We start from the raw sequence: 14,816 nt of genomic DNA, 5'->3' as shown, positions 1-14,816 counted from the left end.
TGCGCGGGTTCAATAGGGCATAATTTGTAATTAGATATGTATAGCTGAAGTAATAGTTTTCTTGTGATGCATGAATGGATGTACTATAGTTACTTTATTAGCATAGCAGTCACTGATAGTCTTTTTGCCGATGGTGTCGAATGTGATAGGATGTGTCTGGTCTTGCAACCATTCTTTGCGACTAGAAGAATCAGTAGTAAATGTGGATCATGCTCAACCAACTGCAAATTACCGTTGAATTGAAGATTAGTCTTTGTCAATATTTTAGTATTTAATAATCTTGATTTTATGTGAATTTCTTTCAAATATTTTATCGCTTACGAGAATACATGCTTTTTCATTGTCCTTTTAATGTGGACTCAACGTTTGTTTTAGATAATATTTTAGCACTGGTCGATCAAACCACAGCTTTGCAATGCAAAGAATTAATATTTCGGAAATAATATAATTCTTATCTGTTATCAATACTTTTCAATTAATAACCAAAGTGATCAAAAATCAAAAAGTTTTATTTTTAGTGAAGAGTTTGCTGTTGGAAAAAGGGACATTACTTTTTAAAAGGGTGGTAAATGTTGATTCGTATAACAGAGGTATCATTTATAACAGTTAAAGAAATTATGCTATATGATTTCATTTACCACAAAAACCATAAATAAAGGACAATGTGATTTTAAGAGTTGAACTCAAATTTTCAAAAGTTCATGTTTGCATCAATCATCAACTGTTCATATGGTGTAGCCATAGTGGAGTGTATCAACGTCATACGTTTTCCGACAAAAACGGATTATGCAAATCAATGTCAAAGAGTCAAAAGATCTTAAAAAAATGTGAATTCGGTCCACTTGGTGTCACTTTTAGTGTCATTTTCTGAAAACGAAAAAAAAATGGAGAAACTCGAAGAGAAACGACGAACTTTCAATGATAAAACTCGATTTGTAGTGCTTTTTCTAGGGTAAAAAATCTCATGAGTTATTTTTTCTTCAAAAATTGAGTTTTACAGAATTTGCTCAATAATTTGTAATCACGGTGCATATACGACAATTAGTTTTACAGTTATTTGTATGCAAGATGTCATTGAAGATCATCATTCTGTTAATCAAACTCGTAAGTTTTTCTTTGGATTTTCAAACGGTTCAATTTAGTCGGGTATTCTAGATTGGCTTGAAAATTCTGCTGATGTTTCGTTTGTGTTCACTGCCGGAGCAATCGGAGCTATAGCAGGACTGATACCGTCAGTGCCACTCACTACAAAATATGGAATAAGGTAGAAAAGTTTAAAAATCTTGATCTATTTCAAATGTCGAAATTTCAGAAATGTTCTTGCTTTCTACAGTTGTTCATCTTCCATTGCAACTTTATTGATGCCATTAGCAGTTTCTTTTGGTTATTTTCCTGTGATTATTGCCAGAGTTATACAAGTATTTTTTTGGTTTGAAGAAACTTAATTTGTAAAAAAATTTTCAGGGATTTGGAGCATCCATCTTGTTTTCTTCAATTGGTAGTATTTCAGAAGGGTGGTCCCCAATAGCAGAAATTAGTACTTATATTGCATTCTTGTCTGCGGGATTTCAGGTAAATATTTTAGAAACTAGAAGACAGAAAAACAAAACAGTTTTAATAGAGCCTGGGAAGACAATAATGAAAATTAAATCAAATACGCTTTTAAAAATTTAAATCAAATTAAAAGAAGTAATTGTAAAATGACGTTGTCAGACCCTGTGGTTTTCCTAAAAATACTAATTCCAACATCCTAAATTCGCTAAACTGCGCATCTTCAAACTGGCGTATCTTGAAAACTACACATTTTGAAAACAAATATTCAACTAACAAAATGATTAGGAATATTTTTCTTTTGATTGCATTATTTTCAATGCAAAATGCTGATTATTTGTTGAGCTACATAGAGCCAAAGTCATTTTACGAAAATTCACTAAAATTTTTGAGAACCGCTCTGCTCTACCAGTCATAACACAACATTAACTGAGTTTCAGAGGAAAAACTTTGTTAAACAGTGAATGAAAAATATTTCTCCACATTTTATCTCTTAAAATTTTTTTTGATATTTTCATGTTCAGCGAAGTTACAGACCGTTTTCTGAAAAAATCAAATTTCGCCCATAAAACTCTTCATATCCAACGTATCGACTTGAAATTTTGAAAAATGATCATTTTTTTGAGGTCTCTACAATGTCCTAAAAAATCTTTCAAAAAATCCTGTTAATCAACAAAATCGTCCTCCGCTCCGAAAAATGAAATCGGATGTTTGCCTTTCGGAAAATGGCCAAAAAATGAAATTGGGATATTGGGGTCGAAAAAAATGTTTTTAGAATGCTGAGAACACGTTATTCACGAATATCATGTTCATTTCACATGATTTTTCGTTTCAAACGACCTAAAATTAAACAATGAGCCTAGTTTAATTCTTACGTGACATTTTTCTTGCTTGAAAACGACTGGGAACTCGATCAGTTTTCAAATGTCTTAAGCGAAAAAATGTCACGTGATAATGAAATTAGGTTCATTTTTTAAATTTCAGGTCATTTGAAACGAAAATTCATCGAAAATGAACATGAAATTCGTGAATAACGTGCTCTCAACTTTCTAAAAATATTTTTTTTGAACTCAATATCGCAATTTCATTTTTTGGTCATTTTCCGAAAGCAAACATCCGATTTCATTTTTCGGAGCGAAGGACGATTTTAGAGATGTGTAGATTTTTCAAAATTTTTTTGATGGAACCTGATAAAGCACCAAAAAGTGCGATGTTTCGTCCAAATTTCAAATTTCTACGTTGGGTATGAAGAGTTTTATGGGGAAAATTGGATTTTTTCAGAAAACGGCCTGTAACTTTGCTGAACATGAAAATTTCAAAAAACTTGAAATTGTGAAAATGTTGAGAAATATTTTTCTACACACTATTCATAAATAATTTTATTCTGTCGTTCAATGGATGTTGGGTTTTGACTGTTAGAACAAAAGAGTTCTCAAAAATTTAGGTGGATATTCGTAAAATGGCATTGACTCTGTGTATCTCAACAAATAATTAGCATTTTGCAATGAAAGTAATGCAAACAAAAGAAAAAATATATCTGATCATTTTGTTAGTTGCTCATTTGTTCTCAAAATATGCAGTTTTCAAGATACGCCAGTTTGAAGATGCACAGTTTAGCATTTTCAGGAATGGAGCCTGTTGTACATCTAGAGTCTCACATAGAGTATTTGAATATTTGCTTGATTTTTCTCCACTTTTCTGTACTGAATTTAACTCAAGTTTTATTCTGCAGCTCAGCAACATTATCACAATGCCACTTTCTGGAATTTTATGTGAATCTTCACTTGGATGGAGATCGATTTACTATCTTTATGGAGGAGTCGCATTTCTAGTTACCACTGCTTTTTTCGCCTTTTTCCGAGATTCAGCTCAAGTTCATCGGTAATTACAAACAGAAAAAATTATTCATTTAAAATTTAATTGTTTTTCAGAAATGTGAGTGTGAAAGAATTAGAAAAAATAAGTGCTGGAAAGACTGTAACTTCTGGAAGAAAATCGGTACCGTATTTGGCTGTCTGTAAGAATAAAGTGATATTGGCAGTTTGGTCATCGGTTGGTTTGTTGGCCTAATGTATATTGTTTCAAATAGATTTTCAGGCTCTTGGGGGTAATATGTCACTGATGACTTTAATGATTTATGGACCAACATATCTCAATAAAGTATTACAACTTGATGTTAAAGATACAGGATTTGCAAATGCAATTCCTTATATTATGGCAACTGCAGTGAAATTTACTGCAGGTCCATTGTCTGATAAACTGACACGTATTCCTGATACATGGAAAATGATTTTCTTTGCTGCAGTCTCTCAACTAGGAATGGCAATGGGATTCTTTGTAATGGCATTGGTGAGTTAAACATAAAATGTGGTGATTGTTAAAAATTATTCCAGACTCGATCCAAGTTCATTGCACAAATCGCCTACACTGGAGCCATTGTTCTTGCCGGTGTTAACATGATTGGTGTAGTGAAGTGTGCACAAATGGTACTATACTCTAATTATTAATTCGATATTTTTTTGGGAATATTATAGATTCTAGGGATTACAAAATATCACGACTCTCTAGTTCGTTGAATAGTATCCTAAAAAAGTATTTCAGAAAAACGCCACAATATATTTTTAACAACTTTTTGAATTTTTGGCAATATCAGAGTTGCATAAGGTCAACTTTTATCTTTGACCATAATATTTTGCAGGTATCCCGTCAATATACGCATTTTGTAATGGCAGTAAACTCTCTAATTTCATGGATTGCCATTCTTATTCTTCCAATGATTATCGGAGTATTATGTCCGAATCATTCACCGGAAGAATGGGCTGTATTTTATACTTCTGGCGGAATATGGGTTATTATTATGAATATTCCATTTCCCTTCTTGGTAACAACTGAAGCTGCAGACTTCACAAAACCAGGAGTTGGAGAGAAGAAAGTTAAAGATATTGAAAGTTGTTAATGTTTTAAGAGTTGTTTGGTTTTGTTATCAACTTTTTTTTTGGATTTCTGTGCCATATGATTTCAATGATTTTAACCGAATAAAAATTGTTTTGAATTTTTGAAAAATCGAATTGTTTTCAAATGCCAACACTGATCATTACTGACTCCATACATCTAACATTCTGGCGCATATATTTTCAAATTCGTATAATACGATCAATTTCAGCAAAGTTCAAGAATTCTAATTTGGAAATAAATTTGACGATGTCCTTTCATTTCGGGCGAACTCGTTTCCCGGAGGAACTGAAAATGATTTGTTTTCATACAAAAAATGGAAATCAGTTAAACAAGTTTATCACTTGTATTATATTTTTAGAACAAAACCACTGTTTTTTTATTTTTTGACAAGTTCTAGCCAAAAAGAAATCAGAAATTGGTGGGCATTTTTTAAAGTCTCAGCTGGCAACTAAAAATTGATTTTTGAAAGTTTTAAAAGTTTTACGAATCAGATATTTAATTTTACAATTAACACTGAAAAATACTGCCTGTAAATGCTACAGAACCGTAGTACCAATTGTTGAAGATTTTAAAATAGCTTTTCAAAAAAAAATACTGCGTAATCTCGTCTTTTATTCAGACCTTTGCAGTAACCATGTAATCACACTTCACGTACGGTCAAAAAGAGAAACCAACGTTTTACCGGGCATTTCGTTGAAATTTCGTTTGAACGTTTATGCAAATCCTTTAAAGTCATTGTGATGTCAGGTTTCATCAAAAAAACTACGGATAGAAAGGGCGGTGCAATATTAGAACCTCACAACTTCATTTCATTTTGTGTGTGTGAGTATTCGATGTGAATATGGAGAAAGTGGAGGAGCAGCAGACTAACCAGAAACGGTTCACTTTTGCAGACAAAACACGATTTATTGTCTTAATTATTGGGTAAGCTCTATACTTTCGTATTGATACATTTTAATGAATTCAGATTATGCTGTATTTGCTGTACAAACGCAAACTATAACGCAATTAATTTCTCGGTCATTTGCATGCAAGATGTGATAAGTGAACAATCAGTAGTCAATCAAACACGTAAGTTCAATCAGAAAAATGTTAGGCACTGAAAATTATTTTGTTACAAAATCACAAGAAATATTTTTTATCAGAAATCAAAATTTATTCTGAGTTGCGCGTTGTCAACTTAGAAACTGAAACACTTTGTTAAACTGAGTCTATCTGGATTTTCAGATTGGCTTGAAAATACAGCTGATGTATCTTTCATATTTTCTGCTGGTGCTGCTGGGGCAATTATTGGACTTTTTCCATCTGTTCCCCTGACTACAAAGTTTGGTGTCAGGTAAAAAAAAACTAGAAAACCTCTAAGAAATAATTCCTGTATTTTCAGAAATGTCTTATCATTTTATGGACTTTTAACCGCCGTTTCCACTTTACTGATTCCACTTGCAGTTTCTATCGGGTATTATCCAGTCATCATTATTCGAATGTTCCAGGTACGTGCCCCTTTCTAATTGAAAAAATCACAATTTTCCATTTTCAGGGGTTTGGAGCATCTATCTTGTTCTCAGCTATTGGTAGCATTTCTGAAGGATGGTCTCCAATTGCTGAAATCAGTACTTACGTAGCATTTTTATCAGCAGGATTTCAAGTAGAAAACTCAATTTATAAGAACATTTTTTTAAATAACACAATTTTTCAGATCAGTAGTATCATTTTGATGCCAGTATCCGGAGTATTATGTGAATCTCAATTGGGTTGGAGATATATATTTTATTTATTTGGAGGAATTTCAGTCATTGCTCATATCATATTTTTCACATTTTTCCGAGACTCAGCTACAGTTCACAGGTAAAATTTTGAGTCTAGTTGAGCTCCCAATTATTTAATTTTTTCTAGAAATGTCAGTGGCAAAGAACTGAGAAAAATATCAACTGGACGTCTTCCAACTGCTGGAAGACAAACAGTTCCATACTTGGATATTTGTAAAGATAAAGTTGTTTTGTCAATTTGGGCTGCTGTAAGTTAAAAAAAACATTTTAATAACAAAAAAAAGACGATTTGAAGGCAATCGGTGGAAACATGTCGTTTATGGCTTTGATTACTTATGGTCCAACATATCTCAACAAAGTGTTGGGACTTGATGCCAGAGAAACTGGATTTTTGAATGCAATTCCATATATGCTTGCGACTGCTGTCAAATTCGTGGCAGGACCGCTATCTGACCACATGACATTTATTCCGGAGACATGGAGAATGATTTTCTTTGCTGCACTTTCCCAATTAGGATTGGCTATTGGATTTTTCGTTATGGCGTTGGTAAGTCTCAGTTCAGAAAATGAGCTTAATTATTCTACATTCATAAATTTCAAAAACTTCAGACAAATTCAAAATTAATTGCACAAATCGCCTACACAGCTGCTATTGTCCTCGCAGGGATCAATATTGTAGGAGTGGTTAAATGCGCTCAAATGGTAACATTTCCTAATCCTTATCTAAAACTGGAAAATTTTAACTTCAGGTTGCCCGTCAACATGTACATTTTGTGATGGCAGTTATCTCTTTGAGCGCCTGGGGAGCCATTTTTCTTCTTCCCATCATAATTGGTTTTGTGTGTCCAAACCATACAGCGTCAGAATGGGCAGTTTTTTATACTGCTGTTGGAATATGGGTTATTATAATGAATGTACCATTTCCATTTTTCGCAACTATGGATGCCGCGGAGTACACGAAACCTGAGTGGGAACAGAAAAAGAACACTGTTGCTCCGGAGCAACGAATTTAATTTTTTTAAATAATTTTTTGTTGTTTTTCTTTTCGATTTTTTGTTAAAACGGGCAATGAAACGATTTTGAATATTTCATTTTTTGATTCAAAAAAGTTTATCAAGAAAAATTAGATAGTTTGTTTTTCCGACAAATTCTCATTTTTGAGATATCAAAATTAGACAGGTATAAGCTGAAATTCACGAAATTTCAAAAAAGAAAAATTCGCTCAAGGAACCACAAATCTTGGAATTTTGAGAAGAAATAATTGCTAATATCAAAAACGTCATCATCAACTGGTAGCAACAATAATAACATAAACGGAAATTGGCAGGTGTATAGTATCAAACACATAATATTTTCCCATATTCAGTGTAATAGTCAGATAAAACACAGATTTGTACAGATCCTTTGCATTAACAGATAAAACTTGAATATTCCCAAGTGAGACTGATTAGTCATCGATTTCTTTCAAAACACACGAATTAATAATTGGTTTCAAACTCCTTAACAACCAGTGCTTAGACGTCTCAGAAAGCAAAGATCTTTTTCTCTCACAATCAGTTAAATTATAATTTCACTTTTTTCTTTACCATCATTTTTAAGCACAAAATGAATAAAACTACTGAACAATTGGATAGCGAATCTTGTGCTTCTGGTGGTTTAGCAAAAGCATTAACTTCACCCATTATGAAAATCAATTTTGTATGCATTATATCAATTATTATTATAAGTTATTATTTTTTCTATTTGGTAGTGAAAACATTGATTAAAAATAATATATTCTCAAATTGCACCAGAGCTCTTTTGATTTTTTGTTCTATCAATTCAATTGTGCATCAGACTACAATGATGGAAGTTCGCGTGAGTTAACTTTTTTCTAAACTGTAGTTTTCAGAAAATATTTAAAAATGGACTACTTCATTTTTCAAAAAGGAAAGTCATCTCAAATTCTACTTCAAATTCCAGACAAACGTCACTAAAATTTAACTTGATGTACACATATGTGATCAGAACAAACTTCTGATTTGCTCTCTGAAGCTTTGAAAATATAAATTTTTAAAACCGCAGACAGATATTATAATTGTTGTTATTGAGAAATAGTGTGTATACTTGAAAACTGTTTCTTAAGCTGCGAACATATTTTGGAAGTAGAAAAAATCATTATAACTCAAGCAAAAAGTAATTTTAAAATGTATATTTATGGGTCTTGACAGACTTACAGAAGAAATGTAGAAATGCGCAAAAAAGCTAACTTGTTTGAAAAGCAGGTGAAGCTTACACGATATTCGGGCTATGCTTGGAATTTGATTTAAACGTTTGTTTCAAGTTTCGGCTAAAAATAATTCCTCTTTCTCAACCAATTTATATTTTTTGGTCAAAGGTTGGGCCAGGAGTTTATCTCAAAAATCATAACAGTAGTTGTTTTTTATTCCACCAATTGTGAAAAATCCAGATTCGTCAAATATACCGCAGCATTGTATTTGATGAAGACCACTGTCATATTCTTTTTAATTCATCGGAATGTGTATTTGAATTATATTTCTACTACATGACTAACTATTTTTCAACATATTCTGTATTTTCTTTAACTTTTGACAGGTTTCAGAGACATTCAAACTTTTTAAAAATTTGATGCAATACTTACAGACTCATTGCTTGTTATTTCCCAAAGCTATATATAAAAACCGAAAACTTGATAACTATAACTCTGCTTATTATACAGTTTTCTCTTACTGTTGGAACTCATTTCTACGCCTATCTGGGAGTTCCATTGGCTGGATATGTTCCGATGTGTTCATACCCACCACAGTTGGCAATACGTTTTGATACAGTTAATAAAGTTCGGACTTTAGTCATGAGTTGCTGTATTGTGGTAACTCTTACTATTTTATATTTTAACATTAAAGCAGAAAAAAGGTAAGTTTAATATCAACCTCCAATATTCCAATATTTTTAACAGAATCCATCATAACAATTTTGACCCAAATCAACGATACTTTGCATACGAAAAAATGACAACATCGAAATCGGTTTGCACATTGATTATTATTCAATTTTTATGTGTTTTGATATCATCTTTTGGTGTTACTATACTCCGAAACAGCAAAAATCAGCTTTCAGAAGAAGTTTATCATACAATTGTTCCATTTTTGCCGGTGAGTTTTAAATGTTTTTTAAATGAAAATGATTGATTTTAAATTAAGTTTAATGTTCAATTAGTTATTACTTTTTCTTCTTTCTTTAGCTTGACGCCTAGAAAAATTTCTTCGGATGTTTTTTGGTGGTTCTGACGTTTGTTGTCACAATCTTAAGAAATGAAAGAGTGGTTTCAAATTGGAATGTTGAATTTTAAATGATCCGATTTCCGATATATGAATGAAAAATGAGATAAGAGGTCATGAATGAAAGTATTTTCTTTGTTGAGAAATGAATTCGAACAGTGCGAAATTATTTTTCTTTCGTACAACGTAAAACGTACAATTTCAGGGAGTGACCTATGCAAACCTGTGTCTTCCAATTATTATCTATTATAAAACAAAATCAACTATTTCTCGAAGAAAGATCAACATTGCAAAGTTGACATCCACGTATGGAGATCTGGATTCTCATATGAAACGTCTCTCGGAAAACTGGGCTTGAAAGATTTACAATTTTACCATTAATCATCACATTTTTCTTTAATTTTTTGATGTCATGTTTAACTTATAAAAATCTCCTAATTCAAATATTTTTCTCATCAATCCTTCTTTCTCCATTAATATATAATTGAAATCGAAGAGTTTTAGAGAAAATGAATAGAATTGAATACCTGACTGCTCGGATTACCTTCTCTCTGCTTGAGTCCATCTTTGTCGTCGCTTCCGTTTTCTTATCAACCCACATTTTCTATTCCTCTGCTTTTTATTCTTTTTCATCGTTTTGTTATTCAGGATTCCGGTGAAATTGGATATAAAACCGAGATACCTTTTTTCTTCTGATTCAGAATTTTCCATTTTTTGCTCGCTCAAGATATCAAGACTTCAGCTGTATTGTTTTTTTTTTAGTTTTCTGTTTGAAAAGCCTACCAGTTATCAAATTATTATCAACAGCTAGAAAACTGTGCTTCAGTGTAGCTGTAGCTGTAGCAGTTTTGGATGTACATAGTTCTCGGATATCACGGATATCACGGATACAACTCTTTTACATGGGTCTTCCATTTCTTTCATTTCCAGAAAAGGTACTTTGAATCAATGTGCCACCTTCTTCGTTCATCTTATCCGGATTATGACATCTCATATCTCACATCTCTTCATCATCTTTTAATTCATTTTAACATACCTTCTTCATCTTATTCTGCTCGAGGTGAGCCCACTCTTAGTCACCTGCCATTTGCATTGTATTCTTCGCCGAATTGTTTTTGATAAGCCCTACGAATGTAGTTTTAGACTATTTCAAAACAAAAAATCTGCTGTACTATTGCTCCGCCCTTCTTCCGTAGGTGCTGAAATCTTTTTCAATTTGAGTAGAAAAAAGATTTCAGGTAAAACAATGAGCCTCCTTTCCAATATTTTATTAGTTGGTCTATTATCCCTTGGACAATCAACAATTGTCCAACCGGAACAAATTGCCAAAACAGTTTTCCTGAATGACACCATCTTTGGTAAGCTCTTCCATTGGATTATCACAAATATCATAAACTTCCAGTTGCCTACAACTCATCCACAACAAAATGTAGAATAGATTGCGCCGACGCCGAAACAATGCTTCAACAAGATTTCCGCTCGTTTCAGAAAGTTTGGATGTTTAACAAAACGGAAATGTTTTCAGCCGACGACAAAACTTTTATTGATAGCAATCGCAGTTTAGAGTGAATTATCAAAGCAGTTTGTTTTGACAATGATAATAATTTCAGATTTCAAGTTCTGAATGAAGATGACACTGGTGCATATCAATGTTGTATCCGTTCAACTGACCTCGCATATCAGTCATTCGTTTGTTATAGTACTCTACTGACTGTTGTTGATGAAATGCCTGGAGATGGTATGAATGAAACAGCAACTACTGGTAGGAGCTCTATTGTTGTGGAGAATAAGTAAAATGTTTCAGAAGCTCCACCATCCCCTTCGTGGAACGTCGTGATTGAAGACGGAGAAATTTTGAACGCACAACCAGAAAATAACTACTTTTTGAAAATTTTCGAAGATAATGTGACGGCAATACATTGTCTTGTCAACGAAGTGGAAATTAATATTAAAACTGTAAGTCTAGCTGACCTGGTGAAGTTTAATATTGAGCAACAGAAGTTATGTATAAAGCTGTGTACTAAAATAACTGACCAGAATGTAACTCGAAAGTTCCCTAGCTATAAAAATGTGAAGTTGTAAAGACTCTTATTGAATAATTCCACCAAAAGATGATAATTTTCTACCTCTCCATAAGAAACAAAAGAGAATAGAGTTATGAGAGCCTTGTGGAGAGTTCTGTACCTGCGTACAGGGTTTACTAGGAAATAACGTGAGAGTTTTCAGAAATTCAAATTTCTTTTAATTCCAGAGTAATTCGTTCACCCCACCATTATACAATGACGTGCTCATCCAATCATTCAATCTTACTGATCATAGTGGCATATACGTCTGCAATGGAACCCTTCAAATCGGAAATGAAACTTCAATTGAAACTGTCACATTCACTGTCTCTCAATCATGGGATGACAACAAGAACGCCGATTTGCTGGATTCAAAAGTCGTGGCCGAAGCTCTCAAAACTGCATTCACTGTCTTTTCCTTCTTTTTCATTTCTCTATTCATTCTTCTCCAAGTTTTTCGATTTTGATGCACCGCTTTCATCTTCTCTATGCAAATCTGTATCTCTCAATTTTCCAGTATTTTTCAAAGTCATTTTTTGAGCCAATATGTTCTTTTTGCTAGGTTTTCATCCTTAAATTGAATTTTAAAATAAGATAGAAATTATAATTTCACTCACTTGAGACAATATAGCCTAACAAATCTCGAATCCAACTATTAATTTCTATTAACGCAGCTGTTAAAATTCAATATCAAGACATCTAAAATAAATAAAAATACAAAGAAAATAGATTTTGACTTTTCAGCTTCGGTAAATAGCTTTTTTGTGATCTCAAATCAATTCTCTAGCCTGCAAAAAGAAAGTTCAGATTAATTTCTGAAATATCTTTGAAATTTCTCTTTATTTTTATTGCCTAATCCCATCTGTTTTGCTTTTTTCCCTTCGAAACCAGTTTTGCTAATAAAAAATCCTTGAAATGACTTTGGTTTCGAGTCGAAACGCAATGAAATGTGCAGTTCAGTTCCCCTTGTTTCTACAAAAAGTACACGCAGCAAAAAGTAAGATCACGAAATAGTATGCAGGAATTAGAGACGCAGATCACGGGAACCCAACTGACATCTGTTCTCCGCTACTGCAGATTTCCCAAACCAACGAACTTTACTCGGTCTTGTCATACCCAAATAACTATTCGGTTATAACAGAAAAAAATGAGCCTCTCATTTTATATTTTTGAGTTAGAAAGCTACAACACAAATTTGGCAATTTACGAAAACTTTGACAGAAAATTATCCAGAATAGAAACACACTTGTAATGTTTTATTCAGTTTTTTTAGACCATTATAAAAGTTTTTCGACATAATTCCCATTAGCGCTGCACCATCTTTAAAAGTTGTATACCATTTTATTTCTCTACATTGACTTATTTTTGAGTTACAAAACCAGCTGTACAGTATTTTATCTGTATTTTTTGAAAATGTATATTCCCTTTAAAACCATTCATGTAGGTAGATATCGTTGGTCATTTTCTCTAATTCCACAGAATTATTTTTCAAAAAAGTAAGCAAAAATGTTGTGTAGTCGGTTGTTTCCTGTCAGAAAAACGACCTAAGAAATCGGAGCCTCCTTGACAACTGATCTTGCAAAAATGTTGCAATTTGTTGCTTTTTGTTCTAAAAGTGTTTGGCAAACGTCAAAAACAATTTTGTTGCAAATCTGTAGCCCGTGTTTCGACGAGCATTTTTTAAAGAATTCCAATCTTGCAAACGCTCATTATTGTCTCTGGATAGTTACGAAAATCAGATAGAAATTTAAAAGTAATTGCATATTCTGATTGCAACTTGCACTACAAATCAAACTTTGATTTAATTTTTTCTGTTTCAGAGCCAATTATTTGAAATCTTAAATTTGGTAAACTTTATGATGATGTGTTTAGCTACACGGCTTCAATATTGGCAAATAATTTGGCAGTTCCTTATGATACAATATTTTGAAAAGAACATTTTTAAAGGCACCAAAACTCTAAAAAAACACTAGTTTCTTGGCTCATCCATTCCTTTCAAAAAATTGTATAATTCACCTGCACTATGTTTTTCCAATCATGTCAACAAGTCTGTTGGATCTCGGACAAGCCCAGCATTATATTTCATCAACTCCCACCCGGTTTCCTTCTTGTCCTCCCCCATTTCCTTTCTCCCGCCTCCATTTCATTCTTCATCCTCCTCCCGTGGTCATGTTCACGCCGTGCACTCTCAACAACCACAGCCGTCGACATCCGGAGCTTTTGGCCCGTTTTGCTTGTCCCCGCACATTGCTCCTTTTACTTCCATCTGTCTAATAAACATAGATATGCATGTAAAACGAATCTCAATTCGCCATGGCGTCCGTTGCCACGCCTTTGGCCCCTCTCGCATTCCCATTTTCTCTTTTCCTTTCACCTTTCATCCTCTTTTCTTTTTCTACAAGTGACACATCTGGTAGATTTTGCTCTTTCTTCCCTTTCATCCACCTGTTGCCATCTTTCCCCGTTTGCTCGTGTCGTTGTCATTGGTTACCAAAACTTGGTAAATTCTTTTTTTTTGAAAACATATATTTTGCAAACTTTATAGAATGGATTTTTGCATTTAAAATGTCAATAATAAAGGCTGGTTTTTAATATAAAATCTGAAATTACTTTTTGATTCCCTAAGAAAACAACATTGATTTGTTTTCAAATTTTCGTTTTCATTTTTGCATTACATTCCTTATAACCATATCTGGAAATACATGATTCCTAGAGAAATTTTCGCCGAGACAGACTCATTTCTAGGGATTTGATTGGTTTTTTGGAAACTTGTTTTAAGAACGGACTGGTAATTCTTACAATCTTCAAATTCTATCAATAAAAAATTGTCGTTGGTCAATTCATGGGATAGCATGGTTTGAGAGAAAAAATAAAAATCAAACTAAAATGTAGATTGTCACCTGCATAACTTTCCTCAGAACACGTTCGTTTTTATTAGCTTTTAGAGGGAAGTGAACTCCATAGACTGAACATTAAAAATGATTTACGTAGGCACAAGAAATCTTGCCGTTGCCTTTAAAATAACATAACACTTCAAACGGTAGGAAACCTCGTTAGCAGGCAGGCATGATGCCAAAGCCTGAAGACGTTCCTACAAATCATGGAAGCCCAGCACAGTGAAATTGGCATTCAACAAGTTTTTTTTCTAATGGTAAAATTATGATGAACCAAAAAATGAGACTTCATGTTGTCCACTCTTCAAA

At 33.1% G+C, this 14,816-nt stretch overlaps 4 protein-coding genes across 4 annotated transcripts; all 4 read left to right on the top strand.

Moving 5' to 3' along the window:
- The first annotated feature begins 830 nt into the window (after positions 1-830).
- T19D12.10 (Major facilitator superfamily (MFS) profile domain-containing protein) lies at positions 831-4,613 on the top strand. The gene is made up of 10 exons (NM_062953.7): positions 831-952; positions 1,001-1,104; positions 1,156-1,264; positions 1,313-1,418; positions 1,465-1,572; positions 3,284-3,432; positions 3,483-3,603; positions 3,649-3,900; positions 3,945-4,037; positions 4,250-4,613. The coding sequence occupies exons 1-10, from the start codon at positions 885-887 to the stop codon at positions 4,505-4,507; spliced, it is 1,368 nt and encodes a 455-aa protein (NP_495354.1). The 5' UTR covers positions 831-884; the 3' UTR covers positions 4,508-4,613.
- A 699-nt stretch (positions 4,614-5,312) lies between these two features.
- T19D12.9 (Major facilitator superfamily (MFS) profile domain-containing protein) lies at positions 5,313-7,359 on the top strand. Its single transcript, NM_062952.4, has 10 exons — positions 5,313-5,430; positions 5,474-5,577; positions 5,734-5,842; positions 5,891-5,996; positions 6,044-6,151; positions 6,203-6,351; positions 6,400-6,520; positions 6,568-6,819; positions 6,882-6,974; positions 7,022-7,359. Exons 1-10 carry the CDS (start codon positions 5,348-5,350, stop codon positions 7,283-7,285), a joined length of 1,389 nt encoding a protein of 462 aa, NP_495353.1. The 5' UTR covers positions 5,313-5,347; the 3' UTR covers positions 7,286-7,359.
- Positions 7,360-7,877: 518 nt separating this feature from the next.
- sra-26 (Serpentine Receptor, class A (alpha)) lies at positions 7,878-9,995 on the top strand (the record flags this gene model as incomplete). Its single annotated transcript, NM_062951.3, has 5 exons — positions 7,878-8,129; positions 8,722-8,867; positions 8,916-9,185; positions 9,229-9,424; positions 9,756-9,995. The coding sequence occupies 5 exons, from the start codon at positions 7,878-7,880 to the stop codon at positions 9,906-9,908; spliced, it is 1,017 nt and encodes a 338-aa protein (NP_495352.1). The 3' UTR covers positions 9,909-9,995.
- A 746-nt stretch (positions 9,996-10,741) lies between these two features.
- Positions 10,742-12,531, top strand: oig-8 (Ig-like domain-containing protein). Its single transcript, NM_001393104.1, has 5 exons — positions 10,742-10,908; positions 10,953-11,115; positions 11,161-11,312; positions 11,355-11,506; positions 11,802-12,531. The coding sequence occupies exons 1-5, from the start codon at positions 10,797-10,799 to the stop codon at positions 12,078-12,080; spliced, it is 858 nt and encodes a 285-aa protein (NP_001379981.1). The 5' UTR covers positions 10,742-10,796; the 3' UTR covers positions 12,081-12,531.
- Positions 12,532-14,816: the final 2,285 nt, after the last annotated feature.

Source organism: Caenorhabditis elegans, chromosome II (assembly GCF_000002985.6).
Source record: "Caenorhabditis elegans chromosome II".
Lineage (NCBI taxonomy): Eukaryota > Metazoa > Nematoda > Chromadorea > Rhabditida > Rhabditidae > Caenorhabditis > Caenorhabditis elegans.
The sequence above is the reverse complement of the archived record's forward strand: the minus strand, read 5'-3'. Positions and strand labels throughout refer to the sequence as shown.